Source organism: Colletotrichum destructivum, chromosome 2 (genome assembly GCF_034447905.1).
Source record: "Colletotrichum destructivum chromosome 2, complete sequence".
In the NCBI taxonomy this organism is placed as follows: Eukaryota; Fungi; Ascomycota; class Sordariomycetes; order Glomerellales; family Glomerellaceae; genus Colletotrichum; species Colletotrichum destructivum.
Window position 1 is genome coordinate 4,171,533 of NC_085897.1, and position 21,652 is coordinate 4,193,184.

At 55.8% G+C, this 21,652-nt stretch overlaps 7 protein-coding genes across 7 annotated transcripts; 3 read left to right on the forward strand and 4 right to left on the reverse strand.

Moving 5' to 3' along the window:
• Nucleotides 1–65: 65 nt before the first annotated feature.
• Nucleotides 66–2,813, forward strand: CDEST_03474 (Putative ribosomal RNA-processing protein). The gene is made up of 3 exons (XM_062919633.1): nucleotides 66–310; nucleotides 417–500; nucleotides 679–2,813. Exons 1-3 carry the CDS (start codon nucleotides 290–292, stop codon nucleotides 2,347–2,349), a joined length of 1,776 nt encoding a protein of 591 aa, XP_062775684.1. The 5' UTR covers nucleotides 66–289; the 3' UTR covers nucleotides 2,350–2,813.
• A 9-nt stretch (nucleotides 2,814–2,822) lies between these two features.
• Nucleotides 2,823–5,501, reverse strand: CDEST_03475 (Putative golgi phosphoprotein). Its single transcript, XM_062919634.1, has 4 exons — nucleotides 4,672–5,501; nucleotides 4,358–4,604; nucleotides 3,811–4,262; nucleotides 2,823–3,746 (listed from the first exon to the last, which is right to left on the reverse strand). The coding sequence occupies exons 1-4, from the start codon at nucleotides 4,936–4,938 to the stop codon at nucleotides 3,657–3,659; spliced, it is 1,056 nt and encodes a 351-aa protein (XP_062775685.1). The 5' UTR covers nucleotides 4,939–5,501; the 3' UTR covers nucleotides 2,823–3,656.
• A 1,232-nt stretch (nucleotides 5,502–6,733) lies between these two features.
• CDEST_03476 (Putative NADP-dependent oxidoreductase domain-containing protein) lies at nucleotides 6,734–8,376 on the reverse strand (the record flags this gene model as incomplete). Its single annotated transcript, XM_062919635.1, has 6 exons — nucleotides 7,866–8,376; nucleotides 7,724–7,795; nucleotides 7,514–7,643; nucleotides 7,344–7,457; nucleotides 7,089–7,283; nucleotides 6,734–7,029 (listed from the first exon to the last, which is right to left on the reverse strand). Exons 1-6 carry the CDS (start codon nucleotides 8,235–8,237, stop codon nucleotides 6,734–6,736), a joined length of 1,179 nt encoding a protein of 392 aa, XP_062775686.1. The 5' UTR covers nucleotides 8,238–8,376.
• Nucleotides 8,377–10,387: 2,011 nt separating this feature from the next.
• On the forward strand, nucleotides 10,388–11,260 carry CDEST_03477 (uncharacterized protein; the record flags this gene model as incomplete). The annotated part of the gene is made up of 1 exon (XM_062919636.1): nucleotides 10,388–11,260. One exon carries the CDS (start codon nucleotides 10,388–10,390, stop codon nucleotides 11,258–11,260), a length of 873 nt encoding a protein of 290 aa, XP_062775687.1.
• A 702-nt stretch (nucleotides 11,261–11,962) lies between these two features.
• CDEST_03478 (Putative bromodomain, histone-fold, Bromodomain-like superfamily, transcriptional activator Spt7) lies at nucleotides 11,963–16,837 on the reverse strand. Its single transcript, XM_062919637.1, has 3 exons — nucleotides 15,519–16,837; nucleotides 14,302–15,455; nucleotides 11,963–14,250 (listed from the first exon to the last, which is right to left on the reverse strand). Exons 1-3 carry the CDS (start codon nucleotides 16,609–16,611, stop codon nucleotides 13,054–13,056), a joined length of 3,444 nt encoding a protein of 1,147 aa, XP_062775688.1. The 5' UTR covers nucleotides 16,612–16,837; the 3' UTR covers nucleotides 11,963–13,053.
• An 891-nt stretch (nucleotides 16,838–17,728) lies between these two features.
• CDEST_03479 (uncharacterized protein) lies at nucleotides 17,729–19,052 on the forward strand. Its single transcript, XM_062919638.1, has 2 exons — nucleotides 17,729–18,065; nucleotides 18,227–19,052. Exons 1-2 carry the CDS (start codon nucleotides 18,041–18,043, stop codon nucleotides 18,835–18,837), a joined length of 636 nt encoding a protein of 211 aa, XP_062775689.1. The 5' UTR covers nucleotides 17,729–18,040; the 3' UTR covers nucleotides 18,838–19,052.
• Nucleotide 19,053: 1 nt separating this feature from the next.
• CDEST_03480 (Putative ferric reductase, NAD binding domain, ferric reductase transmembrane component-like protein) lies at nucleotides 19,054–21,393 on the reverse strand. Its single transcript, XM_062919639.1, has 2 exons — nucleotides 20,768–21,393; nucleotides 19,054–20,616 (listed from the first exon to the last, which is right to left on the reverse strand). Exons 1-2 carry the CDS (start codon nucleotides 21,147–21,149, stop codon nucleotides 19,241–19,243), a joined length of 1,758 nt encoding a protein of 585 aa, XP_062775690.1. The 5' UTR covers nucleotides 21,150–21,393; the 3' UTR covers nucleotides 19,054–19,240.
• Nucleotides 21,394–21,652: the final 259 nt, after the last annotated feature.

Below are 21,652 nucleotides of genomic sequence, written 5' to 3' on the forward strand. Positions count from 1 at the left end.
GGCGCCAAGATTTCGCATAAGCGATTTCTCCACTGTCCAAAAAATTTCGAATCGAAAATTCGCAGCAATCCCGCCCGCAAACCGCCCGCTGATATCAAAGCTCACTCTGCTCACCGAGTCTGCTTGCACGCGCCCAGCTGTCGACCTTTCGTTTTCGCTCCTCAACGGCAAACACTCCAACCAAACCCTACGATCCCATTTCGACAAGAAGTTGTTTGGGTTCTTTTCCGTTGTACAAAAAAACAAATTTTTTTTTTCAAACGAGAAAGAAAAAGACACCAGGGGGGAAATGGCGGAATCTACATTGCAGGTTCGTTATGTCCGTGCCCCGCCACCTGCTAAGAAAAATAGCGGCTGGCGATGATGATGGTCCTGTCATGTCCAACAAGGCAGGGTGGCATTGACAACCTCAATAGGACCGCCTGCGCGAGCACTCAAAGGCCTTTGATGGTCTTTTGTCCCTCATCCCGGCCAAGATGTACTATGGAGAAGACAACTCTGTACGTGTGCCCTGCCCAAGCCTTACTCCCTACATGTTCTGCGAGCGATCGCCTAGCGACCGAAGGCCCTCCTACGGCGGTCGCACCTCTCGTCAAGATTCTCTCCCCTCTTCCAGGTCTTTGAAGTGCCTACCCGAAAAAGGAGTACGTTTGCTTACGCAAGATACCTTTCTCGCAGGACCAATGGAAGAAGACGAAGCAGACAAAAGCCGAAGCCAAAGCGGCCAAGATCTCTAAGCTGGACCCCGATAGCGAGCTGAACCGCAACGCAAAGGAGGTCATGGATGAGCGCGCAGCGCGCAACAAGCGCAAGCTGCAGGAGATGCAGGAGGAGGAGGATAGGCAAGAGGCTGCCGGCGATGACGAGGGCATCCCCGGCGTGCAGAGGGAGCTGCCCGGCCAGGGCCTCCGCAACAAGGACTATAAGAAGCAGAAGACGGCCGACCCTCTCGACACTGTTGAGGACGCCAATCCAGCCGAGATGTCGCAAAATCAGCTCATGAGACTCGCGAGGAAGGAGGCCAAGAAGGAAAAGCGCGCCGATAAGAAGGCGAAGAAGGCCGAGAAGAAGGCTGCTAAGATGGAAACCGGTGAATCTGCCGCCCCCGTCGCCGCCGTCGGTGACGCTGCCGCCCAAGTGTCCGAGGTCAAGGCGTCCAGCAAGCCGGCGGAGGAGGCTAAGACCTCAGCAAAGTCCCCCGTCGCTGCCGCCAAGAAGGGGTCCAAGAAGGAGTCAAAGAAGCAACAGAAGAAGGCCGAGCCCAAAGACGCCAAGCCCGCCAGCAATGACCATAATAGGGACGGCGACAAGGACGACGAGGAGTACGAGACCGTCGACGAAGAGTCCGATGACGAGGGCTACGCTGCAACGGCGGACCTCAACCCTCTCGACCTCTCCGGTCTGAAGCCCACCGAGTCCAGCAGCGGCGCCTCGAGCCCGACCTCGACACCAGACTCCACCTTTGACACCGCCACGGGGGCAACCGCCGCCTCCGCTGAGGCCACGAGCGCGACGACCTCGACGAGCTCCACGGTCCCGCCCTCCGAGAAGCCGAAGCACATCAAGCTCCCCGCCGACACCTCGGCTCTCCGCGCCCGGCTCGCAGCGCGGATAGAAGCCCTCCGTGCGGCCCGCAAGGCCGACGGCCCGGACGGCAAACCGATTCGCACACGCCAGGAGCTCATCGAGGCGCGCCGCGCTAAGCAGGCCCAGCGCAAGGAGCACAAGAAGGAGCTCCGCACCAAGGCGCGTCTCGAGGAGGAGGCCAAGCGCGAGGAGGCGCTGGTGCTCAACTCGCCCAGCGTCATGTCGCCGCGCGTCGGCCTCGGCGACGACGACGAGCCGGCCAACTTCGCCTTCGGCCGCGTCGCGTTCGACGACGGCACCAAGCTCTCGCACGACCTGTCGCACGCGCTCAACACGCACAAGAAGCGCGGGCCGTCGGACCCCAAGACGGCGCTCATCAAGATCCAGAACCAGAAGAAGCGGCTCGCGGCGCTCGACAAGGAGAAGCAGGCCGACATCGCCGAGAAGGAGCAGTGGCTGACAGCGCGGAAGCGGGCCGAGGGCGAGCGCATCCGCGACGACGAGCAGGCGCTCAAGAAGGCCGTCAAGCGCAAGGACCAGACCAAGAAGAAGAGCGAGAAGGCGTGGAAGGAGCGCAGCGATGGCGTCGCCAAGGCGATCCGCGAGAAGCAGAAGAAGCGCGACGACAACATCAAGAAGCGCAAGGACGAGAAGCTCGCGCACAAGCTCGGCCGCAAGAGCGGGAAGAAGGTCGGCAGCGGGCCCAAGAAGGCGAGGCCCGGGTTCGAGGGAAGTTTCGGCGGTGGCAAGAAGAAGAAATAAAAGCCGCGTTCGCCCAGATTCCCCCCTCCCCCTCTCCTCCCGGTGAAAGATCACCGAGACTCGTGAGGAACAGAGAGGGGAGGATGGGAAGGGGGAGACAGAGAGAGAGAGTTGGGACGTGTTGATGGAGGACGCGAGACGCACAACAATAACAACAAACAAATCTTAATCGATACCCCCCCGCCCCCGGGTGGTGAAAGGAGAAGGAAGGAAAAGGGTCTTCGAGAGGAAACCAAAGGTGGTTGTTGCATCATCTGCTACGTACGGATAGGGGGGGAAACTCAGGCGTTCATGGGGGCAAAATGACTGTAAACCTTTTTTTTCCTTCTTCTGTTTTACACATCCAAAAAACGGGGGAGGGGAATGGCGGCGTAGGAGGGAACCCGTGAATACATATTTCAATCGTTCTAGCCATGACATGACCAGCCTCTCGCCGTCTCTTTCGTTCGCGGCCACGCGCCACCAGGCCTCAACATGGCCATCGGGGCATCATCGCCCATGGGTCTGAGAAGCGACGTATCGTGTGTTCAAAGGCATGACGTCGCGCATGTTTGGGGTTTAAGTCTCGGCCCGGGATAGAAGAAAAGACTTTGCATTCATGTGCTCACTAACGCCAGATAATGTTCTCCCCATCTCGAAAACTACCACAAGTTGAGGAGACCAGACCAAGAAGAAGGGGGTTGTTGGGAAAGACGAGCCTCGCAGATACTCACAACACCTTGTACTCTCTTTATCCATGCGCTACATCTTTTATTTTGGGGGGGGAGAAGATTTGTGTTGTTCATTGTGAGTGTTGTTGCATTAAAACGATCGCTTACGGTGGAATAAAAAGAGGTAGTTGAAACCCAACCGACTACACGCGTGTGTATATTTTCGCCATCCCGGTCATCCTTCATTCTTTTCCTTTTGGAAACACCGTTATCTCCAGCGAGGCAAAGGAGGAATGCAGCAGCAGCGCCCTTTTCATAATGTTTCCCCTGCCTACCGGCTGAACCCAAATATCCTGCCCCATCCCTCCCAACTACATGTTGCAATTTCTTTTGGTTTCCGGGGAACAGAAGAAAGACGGTTTTCCCCTTTTCGATTTACTGGTCATTTCTCGTGAGGGTTCGAATATGGTGAAGGTTGGGAGTGCTCAATTCTGGGCGTTTCGAAAGTGTCGTCTAGGTTGTGAATAGTAGTGGAGAAGAAAAGGGGGAGGGGGAGGGGTTGCTCCCAGAAATTGCCCAAGTCGCCGCGACCAGGCCCTCCATCGAAGGCCACAGAGGCGGGGTAATCGGATTTGAGTATTTCGGGGTCGATTATGTTTACAAGAGGGAGTCGAGACGGGTGAAGACGCTCAGACAGGCGGCGACAACTTCGAGTTGCAGCTCCTTGTCCTTGCCGCTGCTGATTTCCTGCACAAGGTTGTTAGCTAGGTGGGTTGCCGGTGAGGCGGCGGGGGACACCGGGTTAGCATACCTCTGCGATGACTTGGGGAAGGTTGGCGCCGATGCCGTTGCCGGTGGCCTTCTTTCCGAATGGCCACTGGCTGTAGTCGGCGAGGAGCTCGTCCGTCTGGGCGAAGGCGCGCTCGCGGGCCTCGTGGCCGAGGGTGCTGAGGGCGTTCTCGAGAACGTTGGCGGCGTAGGCGGCGCAAACCATGGCAATGGTGCGCACGTAGCGGAACTCAAGGTTCTCGGGCAGGAACTGGGACGCGGGTAGGACGACAGTACGCTGGGTCAGAACGTTACGGACGCGGCGGCGAATCTCCTCCTTGGCCCCTCCGTCAGCGACAGGGTGGGTCGCCATGTCGAAGAGAAGGAAGTTGCGCTTCTCGGTGCGAAGAATACCCTTATCGACGAGACCCTTGGCCAGGCGCTCGCGAACCTGTTTTAATTGGTATCCAATCTTCATCAAGTTCCATGTTTCTCCTGCCACAGGGGACAATCGTCAGCAGATGCACTGAAAGCGCAAAGAGGACAGCGCGGTGTGCAATCCAAGGGAGAAAAGGGAGCGGGGGCATTACCGCTCATCAGGTCAATCCAGGAGCTGACGCTCATCTTCTCGCTCTGCTTCATCATCTTCAATGCCTCGTCGAGTAGCACTTCGCCTGTAAGGGTCTCGTCGATCACTTCGATGACGCGGTCTGCGAGGGGGAAGCGCCGTCTCGAGGCATCCTTCTGCATGCTGATGCGACCGCGGAAGGCGAGCTCAATGACGATGCATCCTCGGAGAGCGTATGAGATGTTGTCGTTCCAGAACGATAGGTAGCCCTGCACAGTGCAACAAAGGCAAATTAGCGACCTGGCCTCAATATTGGCAATGGTGAAGCACTTGTACCTGCTTGTCCTTGAGGCCGAGCAGCAGAACCTCCTCCATCAAGGTCAACTTGGGCTGTTTGCTGCGTTCGGCGCTCTCACTGATGTCGCGGGGGTCGAAGGCGATCTTGTGGCCGTTCTCTCCGCTCTCGTAGCTCGTCTCGGGGGCGCTGTCTTTGAAGTTGTTCGTGGAGTTGGTGCGGGGAGCGCCGTTGCTGGTCTCGCCATCGCCGGCCGCGGCGCCTCCGCCTCCTCGGCGTCTAGTAAGACCTCCTGCCGGTGCTGACATGGTGTCGAATGTTTGGGAGAGGTGTCGTGGGGATGTCGTCAATGGACAAAGGGAGGTAGGGCTGCTGGCTCTGCTGGGCTCGGGTCGGGGGATTGTGCACAAAGTCAGGTTCGGTCAAGCGGTCGTCGCAGATGAGACGCTTGGCACTGGTGACAGATCGCGCGAATGGGGATCGGATATCAAGGCAATGCAGGACAAAGCAGAGCAGTTGTCGGCAAAGGTAGCTGTCAACGTCGTAATGGCTGGGAGGGCGCTCGGTCGTGATGTCGAGGCGCTCCTTTCTCCCTATCTCGGCGATTTGGGGGTATGTGGCCAGGGGAGCTGTAGCTGCTGCGCTGGCTTAACGGGCCTGACTGAGGTGCTTTAGGTTTTTATGTGTCAGAGCCAGGAGTCCCTCTCTTTCTGAAGACTGAAGAGAGCGAGATGTCAGACCAATCCTGCCGATGGGGGAGGCTAGGGTATTGGATGCGGGAAGGGATTTGTTGTAAGGGAGGGTGTGACGCTCTGTCGTGTGTGCCCTTTGCTTGTATCTCCCCGAATGCCTCCTTGAGTGTTAAGTTTTGGGCCCCTTCTGGTCAATTAATGGAATTTCTCGCAGCCTGGAAATTGCACCGCCCCAGCTTCCCGTGCACGGGCCATGCGCCCCTCCGGTGAACTTCTGTGGCGCCATATTGAGGCTCACGCTCCACTCTACATGTCACTTAGTCTCCAGAGCCTGCTCCTTCATTCACTGTGACAAGGGATGAATAAGGGACGACCTGCCCGCCCTTGAGACCTTGGCAACGAAGTTCCGTCCAGCTTGGTGTGCTTGTTACTTGCAATGATACAGAGTGAGTGCAAAGGTCCTGGTACACTTGGAAATAGCTTCGAAGCATTGGTCAATGGTCTCCATGCCTGCTGTCAACCGCCGTCGACGCCGGCGTCGAATCCCACTTTCGCCGGCCTTGACTCGAGACCCCGAAGTCTATTAGAGCAAAGAAACCCACAATTTCTTTTGTTGTTCGCTGATTGTCTGTTTCATCTCGCGATGTCGATTTCCCTGCCGGAGTGCACCTATTGTTAGGCATGAACACGTGGCTGGACGCTTGTGCTTACTGTGAGAGGGAGCCGCGCCTCTTTAAGACTGTCTCTGTCCAACAACCTGCACCAAGACTTCCACGTCAGTCGGATTCTCCACAGTCGGCAGCAAACGACTCGGTCCAGTATCAGTCTGGTAAACGAGCCGTCAATTGAGAAAATTTCAGGGCAGCTTTTTTTCTGGAGATGCGCCACTTCGCAAGGTATTTGCGAGAGGTACCTTCTATCTATCTTAAAGTGAGAGCTTACCTTGAGAGCTTACCGACGCCAGACACATGACTTAATCGAACTGAGAGCTTGCTGCTAGTGATGGACGAAAAAAGAATTGAAGGGAGGGGAAAAGCCCCCGAGACCAGCTACAGTATTCAAATACTATAAGAAGCATAGGGGTATCGGCATTTATGATAAAGTTATCTTTGAACGCCCAAGGACTCAGTATTCTTGCGATACCTCATTCCAGTTGCTCTACATAGGCGCATGTGGGGTCGGTCGGTCGGACTTCCACCAAAACCGAACGGCAATTGAACCTTCTTTCACGGAGCTGTCCTCCGGTCCGAAGCCCAGACAAAAGGTCGATTCTCACGCAAACACGCCATGGCGGCAACGGGGACGGATTCAAACACAAAATAATTGGATTTTGTCGTAACACTATCTCTCAACTAGGCTCTTCACCTGACGTCCGTGGTGCAAGTGCGCCTGGTCTCAGCCGCGAAAGTTCTCAGTGGCCGATGGCCGCCGCACTGCGCCCCGCGAACCTGTCGCCCACCGGCTTGTTGGCGTCCACAAGCTTCCGGATCGACAACATCTCATCCTCCGACAGTTCCACTTCCCGAGACGCCCAATTCTCTTCCAACCTTATCACCTTGGTGGTGCCCGGGATGGTAATCATGTCTTGGGCCGCGACCCAAGCCAGCGCTAGTTGCGCGAGTGTACATCCCTTCACGGCGGCAATCCTTTTCATTTCGTCCGCGATGGCCTTGTTCTTGTAAAAATTGTCCCCCTGAAATTTGGGGGCTAAGGCATTTGTCAGACATGGGCTCATTTGGACTTCACCACCGGCGGATGGTACTTACACGTTCGGCGAAAGTCGTCGGGCGCAAAGTCATCCGGGCTCTGGAACGGGAAGTCATCGACCAACCAGCCGTGACCCAGCGGGCTGAATGCCACAAAGGCGACGTTCAATTCCTTGGCCGTCTCGATCAGGCCTGTAGTCTCGTGGATTGTTTCAAAGGCGGAATACTCTGACTGAACAGCGTCGATTTTCGCAACTGGGATCTTGTCAGTGAGGTGTTTGAAACACGATGTGCAAACAAGTATCAAGGACATACTCGAGTTAGCTTCGCGCAGCGTCTTGGCTGAGCACTCTGAGAGACCAATGTACTTGGTCTTGCCCTCCTTGCGGAGCTCTTCTAGAGTACCGATGGATTCCTGAAGCGGGGTCTCTGTCATAAAGTTAGCCATCAACCCAAGCATCTTTCTATGTCAAGCGTCGGCGTACTAGGGTCGATTCTGTGCAAGTAGTACAAGTCCGGAGCGAAGCCCAGCCTCTCGATGGTGCCGTTGATGTAGGACCTGATGTGAGATCTGGAGTTTGTGACGCTGAAGTCGCCGAAGACGTCGAAGCCACACTTGGAAGCGACTTCACGATCAAAGTATTAGCTGATGGCTCCCATAGTGCTTAAATCCCGGGTCTGTACTCGCCAAAGACCTTGTCGCGGACGTTGTGCTTGCGGATGAAGTCCCCAAGGATCTTCTCGTTCAGACCCGCGTCATATGCGACCTGAGCCCCATAACATCAGCGAAGTTCGGCATGTTTGCTGCATTGGCGAACACAGAGAGTCTCGACTCACAGCAGTATCCCAGAAGGTGCAGCCCAGCTCGATGGCCTTGAGGAGCACCGGCTCTGCCTGCTCGGCGGACATCCTAGTGCTCATGAACGAAGTGATGCCCATCGCGCCAAAGCCCGGGACCGGGACGCGAATGCCGGCGAATGGAAGAGTCTTGACCATTTTTCTCAAGTTTTCTGGTGAGACAGGTGGTGTAGAAAGAGTGTCTTCGGGTGTTGGCACAATTGCTTGGTTGTTTCGTTGTAGAAGATAGAAGAGAGCAAGAGTAGGCACCAGGAGGTAACTGAGGTCATGTAGATTCAAATATCGCATTATGTGTGGTCTTCTGGAGAACCGGAAGCATCTGCTCCTCCTTAAATAGTTTTCCACTCCCATCGTTCATTACGTAGGACATGGAAGCGGGTGATGATGCAACCTGATGTATGGCTCTGAGGAATAACTCCGAGTCGTCGACATTGTGAGGCACCTTGCAAGTGCCTGTGGGACTGAATACGTGACGTGAACAAAGAAGACCCTATTGGAAGCGGGTTCGAGACCCGTCGGGGGCGTCAGGGGCGTCAGCAACTCTTAAATACCGGCTTTAAATCCGCCAGGTACTGCACAAGTGGTGCCAGCGAGCTTTATTACGACGACCAGCCCAGAAACACAATCGGAACTAGCGGGCTTTTGACAATAGAGGCCAATTTTATCTGACTGACGTACACAAATAATGGCGCCCATGCGCATTTGATGGTCAAAGCCCCCCACCCTCAAGAGCAGCAACTCTACAATATCATCAAGAAACACAGGTGCAAAGGAGAGCAAAGACATCGTTGAGAAAAGAGGTTCTACTATCCCCAGCCGTAAATCATTCATGACGTTAACTCGGCAGTGTTGGTCTTGGCCATCTGGTCTCTCAGTGTGCCTTCCGCGAGTGCCGGCCAATTTCGAACCCCACGCGATAGGACGGCGTACGTGGGGCCGCCTGCTGACCCCGGACTTTAGGACCTTCGACCGATGGAGCGCTTTCTGTGGAGCAACCTGCCCGCCCCTGCTCAGAACTGTGACGGGTGAAAGACATCAAGCCTATCCTGCCGCCTGGGAAAGCCAGAGTGCTTGGTTGCAGATACACAAGCACATTTCGAACCGCCGATTTCGCGGGGGTCCGGGGGGGGGGGGGGGGGGGGGGGGGGGTGGCCAAGATGTGTGCACGGTATTCCCGCGAAGCCTTCGGCACGTCATGCGTCTGGTTGTTGTTTGATCAAGAGATCAGGACAAGCCAATGTCCTTTGGGCCGTGTCGAAGAAACTGCCCTTCATCGTAGGGCTCGCAAACTGGGTTGATCGGTAAGAGATGTGTTTATTAGAATATCGCATCTTATGATGACCAAGGGCTTCAACAACGAGATTGTGTGGATTTCGTAGGCTGTATCAAGTGTACTGACAGACGTGCGGCCATGGAACGGATCTTGACGAACTGACTTAGCGAGTGAAATATGGCTGGTTCTGACAATGACAACCGGGAGATTGACCGACGCTATCAAGTACGCGAACGTCTGGGGCTATATTGACAGGGGTAAGAAAATCTGTGACCTGTACCAGGGGGGATCATGGACCTCCGTAATCTGTTAGTGAAGTGCCGCGCCTAACGATCACTTGGGTTTCATTGACAGAGAATAATCTGTGGCATTGAGAGCTTGGTCAGGACCACGAAATGATAATACACCTTCTTAGTACCTTCCGACCAAAAGAAGACGGCCTAGAATGCGTTTAGGTATTTGTTATTGTGTTGTATAAAAAATCGTCTCTTGGTGTCAAGAAGAGTAGGGGAGCCTACATCTCGAGGCATGCCAATACTGTCTTAGCCCTTCGTTAAGCGGAAGAGCCTATTCAACCACACGTTGTAATTGGCAGAAGCATCATACTGTAAACGGCTGAACCAGAGATTCTGATTCTGTGAACGGTCGACCCGGTTTCGTGATATTGGGAAGGAATTTGTCCACGTTAAAGTTTGGCAACTAGACGGTTTGATACTGGACACCAGTCCGGTCAGAATCACCTTTACCTGGCAATGAAAGCCTTGCGAATCACCACTACGGCCTCCTTGGGTAAAGTTGGACGACAAACTCAAATAAATCGGCCGGTTGAAGTGTCCCGGGTCCATAAGAAAGATGAAGTTAGAGCATGAGATGCGTCAAACAGTGGCCCAACCGGCGACTGACCCCCTTGCTAACCTCGCAGCAGTCAGTAAGTCGTTGCAACCGGGCTACTGCCGCTGCAGCAAAACAAAACTTTGACGACAAAGTTTGAAGGTAGAAATAATCAGTCAATCAGTAAGACTCATGTGCTAGACATATAATCCGCCCTAGCCTTCCGCTAAGACCTCTTGATTTCTCTTTTTTACATTATCTTACAATTTACTTCTTTCTTCAAGTTTATATTTCTGTTCCACTGCTCTTGAAATTACACCCATTCACCAATCTTCTTCTTTACACATATTCACTTCTTCACTGTCCTAGTCTCCTCGTTACACACACAAGAGTCAGGATGTTCACCCATACCACCACCTCTCTTGACACTCTTGACGAGCCTTCTCTCGCCCTCGTCTGCCAGGCCGCCAGGATGGCAGCCCACCCCACCACTGGCGACGCCACTGACCTGCTCGAGACGAAGCAGATCAACACCTTCACCATATTTGTCTCTCGCTTTATCAAACCTCGCAACTCGGTCTGGCGTCAGATTTCTGCACCCGAGCGCAGCCGCCTCCTCGAGGCCAGATACCCCGAGTCGACCAACACCAACGGGAAGGCAGACGCTCATAGCTTCACTCAAATCTTCAGAGAGTGGTACGGCGACCTCATCCACTTCATGCCAGAAGTTCTTTGCATGGCGCCCAGACGACCCGTCGTCGCAGTGGCCCGCGAAGCGCCCCCTTCCGGTTCAACACCAGCCCTTCCTCTGGAGTCCTCGACTCAAGAAACAACTAGTTCCGAGCTAGCCGAGATGAAGAAGCCCCTCCACTCCTCCATCGAGAGGTTGAGGGACGAAGAAAAAATTACGGAAGCCTTCGTTTCCAAGAAGAGAAAGATAGCAGCTCCCGGCACAGCGGGACGCTCTGCCCTCTCCAGCGTCTCCATGGCCGCAGAGGGCACCAGCAGTAGGAAGCTCTTTCACTTCTCCGTCAAAAGGTTGAGGGATGAAAAAGAAGTCACGGAAACCCTCGTCTTCACGAAGAGAAAGATGGCAGCTCCAGGCACCGCGAGACGCTCTATCCTCTTCAGCGTCTCCACCGCCGCAGAGAACACTAGCACCGAGGAGCCGCAACATCGGTCCCGGCCCTTGGGAGAAGAGATCGCTCGCTTCGGATGCAGAAACCAAGGTTCTTCCTGGACGTCCAGGAGTTCTCCTATCCACTGCTGAACGCAAATCGGGCGATGGGAGAATGGGAGGAAAAAGAAGTTATCCAACACACCCTCGGTTGCTGCTCCTGGCTTGAATAAAGAGCCCATGCCTCTTTGTTTTGGGTACTTGAGATGATGGGTATTGGAGATTGGAGATGCTTCCGGCATCTAGTTTGTCTTGGTCTGAGGCCGATGACAATTGGTGTTTGGTTATCGATTAAGATACCAGAGCATGAGCGGGAGCGGGAGCTTTTGATGCGAAACAGTTAATATTGTGCTTTCATTAATGGCATCGTCTTCTTGTTCCTCTTCTTCTATACTAACCTCCAATGTTGGAGGTGACTTGTAAGGTGATGACTGATATCATTCTATGTGCCACAGAAGTGCCCATTCCTCTCCACTACCGCCTGCCATCTCACCGCATCTCTTTCTCCCAAGGCAGCCCCGTCCGGGCACGTTGCCAATGGACGTAGTCAGCACCCGACGCCGCAGTAAAAGTTTGTTCGCATGCGAACTGGGTCATCGTTGGTCGAGATCCCTCACGGGCATCAAACTTTCACGACTACCTGGATAAGCCCACAAGGTGATCCATCTTATCAGGCTCACCCTCTTCCTTCCCCCCTCCCCGCCGTGATAATTCTTGCCCCCCGTCTCCTCGCCTTGGTCCAGGGTCAATCACGAAGCATTACAAAGTCTCCCAATATTCATTCGGATTTCTCATCTTGATTCGTCTGTCTCAAGGCGTTACGAACACATAGACACACCAAGCAACCAAAACCTCACAACACGCCGTCTATCGATACCAGTCTCCCATGCGCATCGCCTCGTCAACACACAAAACACTAAAGCACCAGGACCTGTCCTACATGTAGACCCCTCCCACCCGTGTCATGAACCGTAACTAACGAAACCACCATGATGCCGACACGGTGCCAGGGGAGGGGGGGGGGGGGGCGAACGCCGGATTCTGCCCATCTGTTCGAGTCCCGGAATTCTTTCCTGGCCCAATACCGCAAGAGTAATAACAAACCACACAAAAGAAACAAGGGTGCCACCCTTCCCCTAACTTGTTGGAAGTCTTTCGCCTATTCATACTGAGGGCGGTTCGCATTTCTCGCACTATAAAAAAAGAACAAAAAGCAGAAGGCAGACTGATCAAAACTAAAATTCACTCTTCCCATCTTAGTCCACTTTGCAGGTATGCTGACGGACTAAAGCTCGAAAAGTGTGATGCAATGGCCAGACGACTATACTTCACCCACGTAGGGTCACCTCAGTCAGCCCAATCCTAACCCCCCAACATCGGAATGACCAAGAAAAACAACTACGAAAAAAACAAGACGCTCTCCGTCTGATGAGCCTTCCCTCCCCGAAAAACCGCCAGTCGTTGGCTTTTGGGTATCCTGATGTCCTTAGTAAAGGCCGTGCTGTGACTCATTTGGTCTGCAGCATGACGTCTTTCCCTTGCGACCAAATGATGATCCAACCTCAACGCCGAGGGATATGTGAAAATGGAAAAAGGGTCGAAACGTATATTGATGTGTTGTATGATAACAGGCGACGTTTAGGAATAGTTGGGGAATACAGGGTGATGAAGGCAGTAAGGATAACTGCGAGAATGATAGAAGAAGCTGTGGTTGAGGCTTGTGTAGGACGAACGACGTGGCAGTTCGTGCAGATGGACAACTTCGGCTCCGTGTGGTGACAGGCAACCGCCAAGAGGCAGGCAGCATCGCCAGCAAGACATCCAGATGATATGTGCGAGAAGAGTATGTACAGAAGAGTTGCAGATGTCATGGATTCCCATGCTCATCATCTCTCGATGCTCTCGGGGCTCATCATACCCATAGGCTCGTCCTTATCGGTCTGGCTAGCGTTGCCTTGGCTCTGCATGCTTTCGTGCCGCTCCATGCTGGGAGGCAGTGCGATCGCTGCCGGGTTGGGGCCCGCACCGTTGATGTTGGCGTGCTTGGCCTTCTTGGCCGGGGTGGTATCGCCCTTCTTCTCCGGAGAAGCGTTGACGCCCTTGTCACCGGCCTGCGCCGCCAGCTCCATCTTCTTTTTCTTCTTGGCCAGAGCGATTTGCTCCTTGGGCGGCCGCTTCTGTGGTGAGACGATCTTTCCAGAGGCACCAAGGCGGGGTCTGGGTCGTCGTTGCTTGACAGGAAGCTCTTCGTCTTCAACCAACGGGGAGTCGTCATTGGCGTGGAGCTTGGCAAGGAAGAAGTTCTTGACCAGGCCGATCTGGTCATGGATGTTTTCTGTGGTGACGGGATCGACAGGTGGCAGCGAGTCGAAGAGATCGGTGACTTCGGTACCCACCGTTTGGGTCTGCATCTGGAACTGGTTGCGAACACGAGACTGGAGCAAGTGAAGAGGGACCGAGAGCATGTCAAGACCCATCTCCTTGTCCAGACCGAGAGCCTTGAAGCCGAAGAAGTCTTCGCCGAGGTCTTCGGCAAAGTCGCCGCTGACGAACTGCTCGCTGCCGTCCTTGAAGGCGCCGACACCATCTTGACCGGCTTCCTGCGTAAGAGCAGGGCGGAGGAGCTCGGTAAGGTGGAACTTCATACGTTCGTGGATACCCCCGAGCTTCGAGCTGAGTCGGTCAACTTCGTCCTTGGCGTATGACTCCAGGCTGAGTAAGTCGCATCCGTTCTCATCGAGCGTGTGCAAGATGACCTCCTCGGGGGTGAACCGCGGCTGGAACCGGGCGCCGTCTTCGACCCGGGGGTTAGCCGCCTCGATCTTCTCTGCCTCGCGGTACACATTGAAGGTTTTGATGACCTTCTCAAAGTAGTCGGACGCGATGCTAGTCAAGGCGTCAATGGCCGACGGTTGCATTTCCTCAAAACCGGTGTGGTAGAGGATCTTAGCGACGGAGCGTTGCAACGCGCGGCGGCAGGTCTCCGGTGCAATGACAGGCCCGGCATCGGCAATGAAAGAGGGCTCGGCGTCTTGCTCGATGAACGCCTCGTAATTGGACTTGGGAAACTGGTTGTTGTAAACCTAGATGGTGGGTTAGACAATGTGTGTGCCCTTCAGCGACGGCATGCATACCTGAGTCTGGATCTGCATCTGTTTGATGACGCCGATCTTGCTCGATAGTTTCCTGGTCTCCTGGATTTGCCGAATGTTGTTGTCTATCTTGCTTGTCAACTTGCTCTTGGGCGCCACAAAGTGACCCTCGGGGATCATTTGGAGATATTCCTCGTGCTGATTGATGACTTGACCCTCGCCGTCCTCGATCCACTGGAGCTTAGGTTGGATATCGGGGATCATAGTCAGAGGTTCATAGTATGCGGGCACGCTCTTCTCCTCTTCTCCCTCCATGCCTTCCGCAAGGGTCTCGGCTGGTTTGGCAGCCTCCTTCGCGGCCACGGCAGAGGAGTCGACTTGGGAGTGACCGATGACGCCAAGGGCTTCGGCCTCCTTTTGGCCCCTCAGATACCACCGAATTCCGGCCTTGTTCCTGAGTAGGGCAGGCGCATCGGAGTTGAGCTTGTTGTCCTTGAACATCATATGGCGTTCCTTAGCGATGAGTGCGCGGTCCTTCTTGGTGACTTGCTTCCAGATTTTGTACTCATCGTCCTCATAGGCCTGTTCCGCAGCCTCGTTGAGGGCTTGTCCGAGCGCCATACCATTCAGTGTCGGCCCGTCAATGTCCATGGCGTCCGCGTTGCTCCCAATGCCGGAATGCCCGTTGATGCCACCGGGGGTGGCCGAGCCCGCGATTGGGGTCCCGAATCCGCTCCCATCGACCGCCTCAGAGCCTTCCCGGCCTTTAGCCAAGAGACCATTGAGCTGCAGGACCGGCTTCTGATCGACGCTGGGCGTGCCTTCCTTCTGATCCGCAGGTTGTTTCCGCGACTTGGCGCCCTTGGTGCCGGCGGTCCGGCCGCGGGATGACATTATGGGCTCGTCATCCGAGTCGTCGCCGCCATCCTCTTCGCCACCATTCTGTTTGCGCCGTTCTTCGGCCTCGACTTCGGCCCGCGGGCGGATGACGAGGTCCGGGATGAGGGGGATGAGCTTCTCGGCCTCTTTTCTCATGCCGTTGGCCATGCGACGGAGAGGGTGGCCCATGTCTTGGTTGTATCGCAGACAGTTGTCCCATATCAAGTTCAAGTCGGTGACGAACTCCGCCTTGGACTTGTAGGTAAGGGACTTGAGCTTCTTCGTCATGGTGCCCATGTCCATAGGCTGCTTGATGACTGCATTGTGCCGAAGGTGATTAGCCAATCGGGGTCCAACTCGTCTGCCTGGGGACAACTTACGATTGTAGTAGTCGGGCGCATCGCGCTTGTTGACCCTCTGCAAGAAGGGTGTAGAGTATTCCGTGTGTGCCTTCAGCTCCGTCAGGACCTTCTCAAGGGCCTCGTATAGCTCTTCCTGGTTGACGTTCTCTTCGCTGGCCCATTTGCTTCGGTTTTTGCGCACTTCGTTCATAAGGGATCGCAGCTCGGCGTCGGAAGCGCGAACCTGGTCGCGTTTCATGTCGATCCTCGCAATTAGGTGCTTGAGGGTGAGGCTCGACGCGCCAAGATTGGCGCTGCTGAGTGAGCCGTGGTTCTCGGCCTGGGCGCCGTGGGCGGCTATGTGGTTATTGTTGTTTTCCATCTCAGCCTGCAACTGTTTCTCCGACTCTTCCAGCTGCTGCTGCTCGAGCATGGCAGTCCGATCGTTCTCGAGGGTGTAGAATATAGTGTGGAAGCTCCGCCTCGCCGCCTCCTCGGTCGCGAGGCGCGCCTCCTCCAGCTGCTTGCGCGCATCCTCGCTCGTCTTTGTATGGTCCTGGGACCCGTCGGCGTATTTGAGTCTCTCGAGATGCTTGCCGGGCGAGCTGACGGAGTGCACGGGCGAACTGCCGGACTTGGAGGGGGAGAGCAGTGAGCCGGCGCCAGCGGCGGCGGTGCCGCTCGCAGGCTTGTTTGAGTCGTTCGGCGTGGCATTTTCTTCATCGTCATCGTCTTCGTCGTCATCATCGCCATAGTCGTCTTCGTCGATGACCCGCTTAGCCTTCTTTAATGGAGGCTCCTGGATCGGCGCATGGTCGGTGGTAGGGGGTAGGATGGAGGGGGAGGGGGCGGAGGGGCGGCGCAGTGCATCGATGGCCGGGTAGTTGTAGGAACCGTCATCGGCGAACAGCAACGAGATCTTTGCCTCGCTCTTGTGATAGAGGTCCTTGAACAAGGCGCGTCGTCGCTCTTCCTCAATATCAGGTTGTGCCTCAGGCATCAACGTCATGGAGTGGTCGACGGGGGTTCCGTTCCGCGCAGGACCATCATCAAGTTGATGGAACAGGCGGCTGGAAGGTTGATGATGAATGGAGGGCGGCTGCCATGCGTGTTGGCCGTTGGGGAGGGACATTTTGTGCCCGGATTGATGATAGCGACAAGCGGACGCGGTGTCGCCATGCGCATAGAAATGCGCTCGTCGGGGACCGAGTCCGGGCGGCAAAGGGTCGTTACGAGCGCATCAGTAGAAAGAGCGACATCGATAGAGATGACGGGCAAGATTGGGATGCCTAGAGGGTTGTGGTTGCTGTGTATTGATGGATTGGAATAGGGGGGTTTATGCGTGGTTCTGAGAGGTGAGGTTGAGGATTCGGAGAGGCTCGTACCAGCGTACGCGATGGAACTTTTCCCTTGCCTGAAGACGGCGAGCAGGCCGCTGGAAGCGGTACATAGGACTTTGAGCGCCAGCGGAGTATGCGGCACCAGACACTCCCCACAAGGTCGCAAGTACTCAAAATTGATGCCGAAGAGCCTCGAAGTGTCAATTTATCCAACTATCTATTTTTCGGTTCCAAAAACGAGGTGCACCGGGGAGATGATGGATGTCGCGGTTACGGGATGCAGGTACAGGAACCTCCAATGCCGACGACGGGGCGAGCAGCCAGGCCACCGTAATCAGCCCCCCTTGGGGGAGCACCCAGCGATCGGATCGCGTGTGACTCTGTCACGTGATGGTGTCCGCCAGCCAGTCGCAGTGCGAAACGGGACACGCATCCAGTGAGGTCAGCCAGGAACATCAGTCAGGCAGTCTCAGTGAGAGTTTGTTCTACTGGAAAATGCGTTCCATGTTGTGCGTACTGTACTACGAGGTCGTGATCCCATCAACGAAGACCGTGAATGGTCCATTGGCAATGGCCACACAAGAATTAAACAAACCCCCCAGCTCCTGACAGCAACATTACACATCACCGCGCATCGCGCCTGCCCCTTAGACATCGCGACGACATCGCGCACCTCCAGACCCCCGTCACTACCTCGGCGGCCCACGGGATCTTCCGCCCGGGCCACCTGTCCCCCGACCAGTCCAGTTTAAGGCATCCCCCAAAAGAATCCTCGGGGGCCACCCCTGCCCCCCCTCGCTGGTCCTGGGGTTGGGCGCCACTGCGCTGCGCATCTTTGTCGTCAGTGGACGGAGGGAGACTCCATCTGCAAGCAGTAAAAAAAAAAAGCCCGTCTCCCTCGCTCCAGTTGCCTGGGAAGCTCCAACCAGCTTGACACCTCACAAACACGTGTACGAATACACCCTCGTCCGTGACGAACCCCATTAACTCCATCACATTAAAACAGTCCCTGGCCCTGCTCGTGCTCCATCTCCCTCTCAACGAATACGCACCTCGCTCCAGCCCATCCGCCCCGTCATGCCGGCTTTGTAGCTCCCATACCTTAAGCTTCACTGTGTCCGAGTTCTCCGAGATCACACGAGCATCGAGCTACTACTACACTGCTTGGAACCTACCAATCAACACACAGGGCATCTATAAGAGCTGCCGGACCCTTTGAAAATGCGGATACGCTTGCCCTTTGCAGGTGCGTTAACAGCTTCAATTCGCCTGGAATCGGTTCCCCCATTTTTCCCTCGCAGATCGGCGTCCAGACCCAGGACAAGCTCCAGCTCCCCGAGCTCCCCTTAGATCGACACAGCTGCCCTCTGGCTTTGACTGACCATCACCCCTAATCCCTCTTTCCAGGCGTCTTCTTCGTCATCCTCCTCATCGCAGGCTACGCCGGCCTGACCTCCCTCCAGCTTGGTCAGTATGTAAACGACAAAGTCCTACACTTCGGCACTTTCTTCGTCCTCACCACCGTCTTCTACTGGATTCTCGATACCAACCGCCGCCGCACCCTCAACCTCACCCTGACCGTCTGCACCTTCGTCCTGGGCGTCGGCTCCGAGTTCCTCCAGGGCTTCCTCCCCAACGGCCGCGAGTTCGACTTCTACGACATCGTCGCCAACATCGTCGGCTCGCTCGCCGGCCTGGGTCTCTGCTCGTGGTACCACAAGCGCATGCTCGAGCGCAAGCGCCGGACTAAGACATACCAGGCTGTCCCGGGGGAGGATGACGAGGACGTGGAGCTCGGCGAGGGACACGAGACGGGGGTGATCGAGTCGAGCGGCGCCAGGGACGGCGGTAGCGGCGTTGGCGACGGCGGGAGAACGCTCGAGGAGGTTGTGGATAACTGGGACGAGAACCAGGTGGATGACTGGGACGAGGACGACGGCGACGGCGACATTGGCGGAGTCAAGGGGAAGGATGTCGAGACGGGTGACATTGGCGACTCCAAGAAGCGGGCTGACTAGAGCTCCGTTTCGTCGAAAAGAGAGTGAAAGTGTGCGATACGATGGATGAGCATTGAGTTACGACTTTGGCGTTTGGGGAGGCCCCTTCATCCTAGCAGCGTCTTTTTTGTAGTAGAAGAAGAAAAGCAACACTCTTTCTCCTGATCAATTCCGGGAGCATTGTCTTGTGTGATTCATAGTCTACTTACGATTGTCCATTTGTTCTGTGAATTGCCCGAGGTGTAAATATAAATAGAAGAAAAGATCTACGTTTTTTTATAGATGTCTTTTACCGGTGCCATGCCATTTCCTCTTCTCTAACAGATCAACACACATGTAAGTAAGTACTCCAAGCGAGCATCCCTCTCCGTGCCATTTTCCCAGTTCGGGTCTTCGAAACCTCGGAACCCGGAATCACGCAGCTCTACCACCCAAAACCCTCGTTGTGCCACACCACATCGCGGCCCGTCATGACCCACGTGCCAACGTACTCCCGCACCTCCCGGCCCATGGCGGCGGGCCCGCACACTAGCACGGCGACCCTCTCTTCGGCACCCTGCCTGAAGAAGTCGTCGACAATCTTGCGCAGGTCTGGGCGCCGGCGGTAACGAGCGCTCGCGAAGCGGTTCTGCTTGCGGTCGTGGGGCATGGCGGTCATCTCCATCTCGCCGTCCGGGTTCGTCCCGGCCGGGAGACCAGCCATGGGCCCTGTCGAGTCCGAGTGGAGGGCGTCGCCGGTGAGGTAGATGTGTACGTTGGGGTCGTCGAGGATGCTCTGGGGGGCTTCGTTGGCCTCCACGGCCCAGGTCGCGTCGCTTGCGCCGCGGACGGCCCAGACGAATTCGACCTTGGCGTTGGGATTATCCTGGAGGATGGCCTGGTAGATTGGGACGGTGAAGGTCGCGCCCACACCGCCGGCCACGAGCAGCACGCGGTCGACGGCAGAGCCGGTGAGCGTGTCGAAGTGGAGGGACGCGGCACCATAAGGGCCTTCAATGCACAGCGGGACCTTGCCGCCGTCGACGCCAGCGCCCGCGTTTGCGAAGAGGCCCAGATGTTTGGTCAAAGGCCCGTCCAGTTGTCGAGCTACCAGGGTGAGACTGCCATTCTCTTCGTCGACGGAGGCGACGGTGAACGGGTTGAAGAGGAACTCGAACAGCATCGCCTTGGAGGATGGCTGGCCGGAACTGGATCGTGCTGCGGGAGGGACGCTGAGGTAGATGTGGGAGCCCGGGCGGTTCTGGAACGCATTGATCTTTTGCTGGGGGATCGAAGCCGAGACCTTGACCAAGTTCGTCCCTGGGATGGTTTCGAGCTTGGAGGACGCCGTCACCGTGCGCAAACGGCGGACGGTGAGGTCGATGAGGAAGGCGATGATGGCCTTTGCCATGAAGACCCGGGCCGATTTGGCGTGGAAGAAAACCAGGGGTGGGATTGCGAAGGCGCCGATGAGATGAGTGACGAAGAAGATTCGGTAGGAGAACCTGCGGACGGCGGCGGCGGCGGTCGAGGTCATCATGTTCATGGTCGCGAAAGCGACTACGCCGGCGAAGACGACGGGTGCGAAAAGGCGCTTCTGGACGATGCCCTTTTCAACGAAAAAGTTCATGTAGAAAACGGCGTGGAGCACGAGAAGGGAGAGCGTCACGCGGGAGAGGACGCGGTGCCATTTGTTCAGCTCCTCGTGGGATGTGCGGAAGACCTTGGCGACGGGACTGAAGCTCTTCAACGCCAGAAGATACTGAAATGGGATCTGGGAGGCGGCAATGATGCCGAAGCGCTTGGTAAGATGCAGATAGTCTGAGATCGGTTAGAACCAGCTCAACCAGCATCTCGGATGTGTAGTGGTCTCATCCCACACATATCGACGGCCCTCATCGGAGGCTTGATGAGAGTCCACGTAGGCATGGTGTGCCTTGCCGCCGTGCAACCGTGGGGATTCACAACTCACCATTGCCCGTCTCCAGCACACTCAGAACAAGCAGCCATGATGCCCAGGCCAGACCAAAGACCCATTGGTCCTTCTGACCCCAATGCTGGCCCATGAAGTAGACATCATCAGCCAACCACCACTTTGCCTTCCTGATCCTGGCATCCCAGCTGCCGCTCCAGCTCTGTCTCCTCTTTTTCAAGACGGGCGAGTTCGGAACGGCATCATAGGCAGCACTCGCCTGCCAGCGTCGACTGAGATAGGACCAAAGCCGGAAGATCAATGCCAAGAGGATAGGCGTGAAGGCCGAATACAGCGCGTAGCCACCGTATCGGTCCAACGTCTGTCTGCGAATATGGACCTCGTCTTGCGAGAGATCGAGAAAGCGATATGGCCAACCCATGACTGCCGAATTCTTGCGGGTCTCGCGAATGAAGGGGGAAGATGGGGAAGATGGGGAAGGGAGAGGTTTCGGTTCAATTCAACAAAGCTCAGCAGCACGCGAGAGACGAATATGGTCCGAAGATTCAGGGTCTTCCAGTGGACAGCGGCGTTCGGACCGGGGATAAAGTTACGGCAAAAGGACAGAAAGTCGAGTTGGCGAAGGTTCACCGTCCCGCGAACTTTCACGCCATCGCACCTTCCAGCTGTCTTCTTCGTAATTACTCAGTACCTACTTTCGTAATTACTCTGTACCGATACCTACCTACCTAACTAGGTACCTAGCGCAGAGAATCTCAATGTCCGGGGGCGTTTTTAGATTGTCTCTAGGCCCGTTTTACGGCAGTTGCGGTGGCCAGCCGCCATGAATCGCTTAATAAGCGGCGTTCTGATTGGGTCAAATATCCGGAGTTAGTGAGACGACCCCCTGGATTAGTCCCCGTAGGCACATCCGGTGGGCGGCGG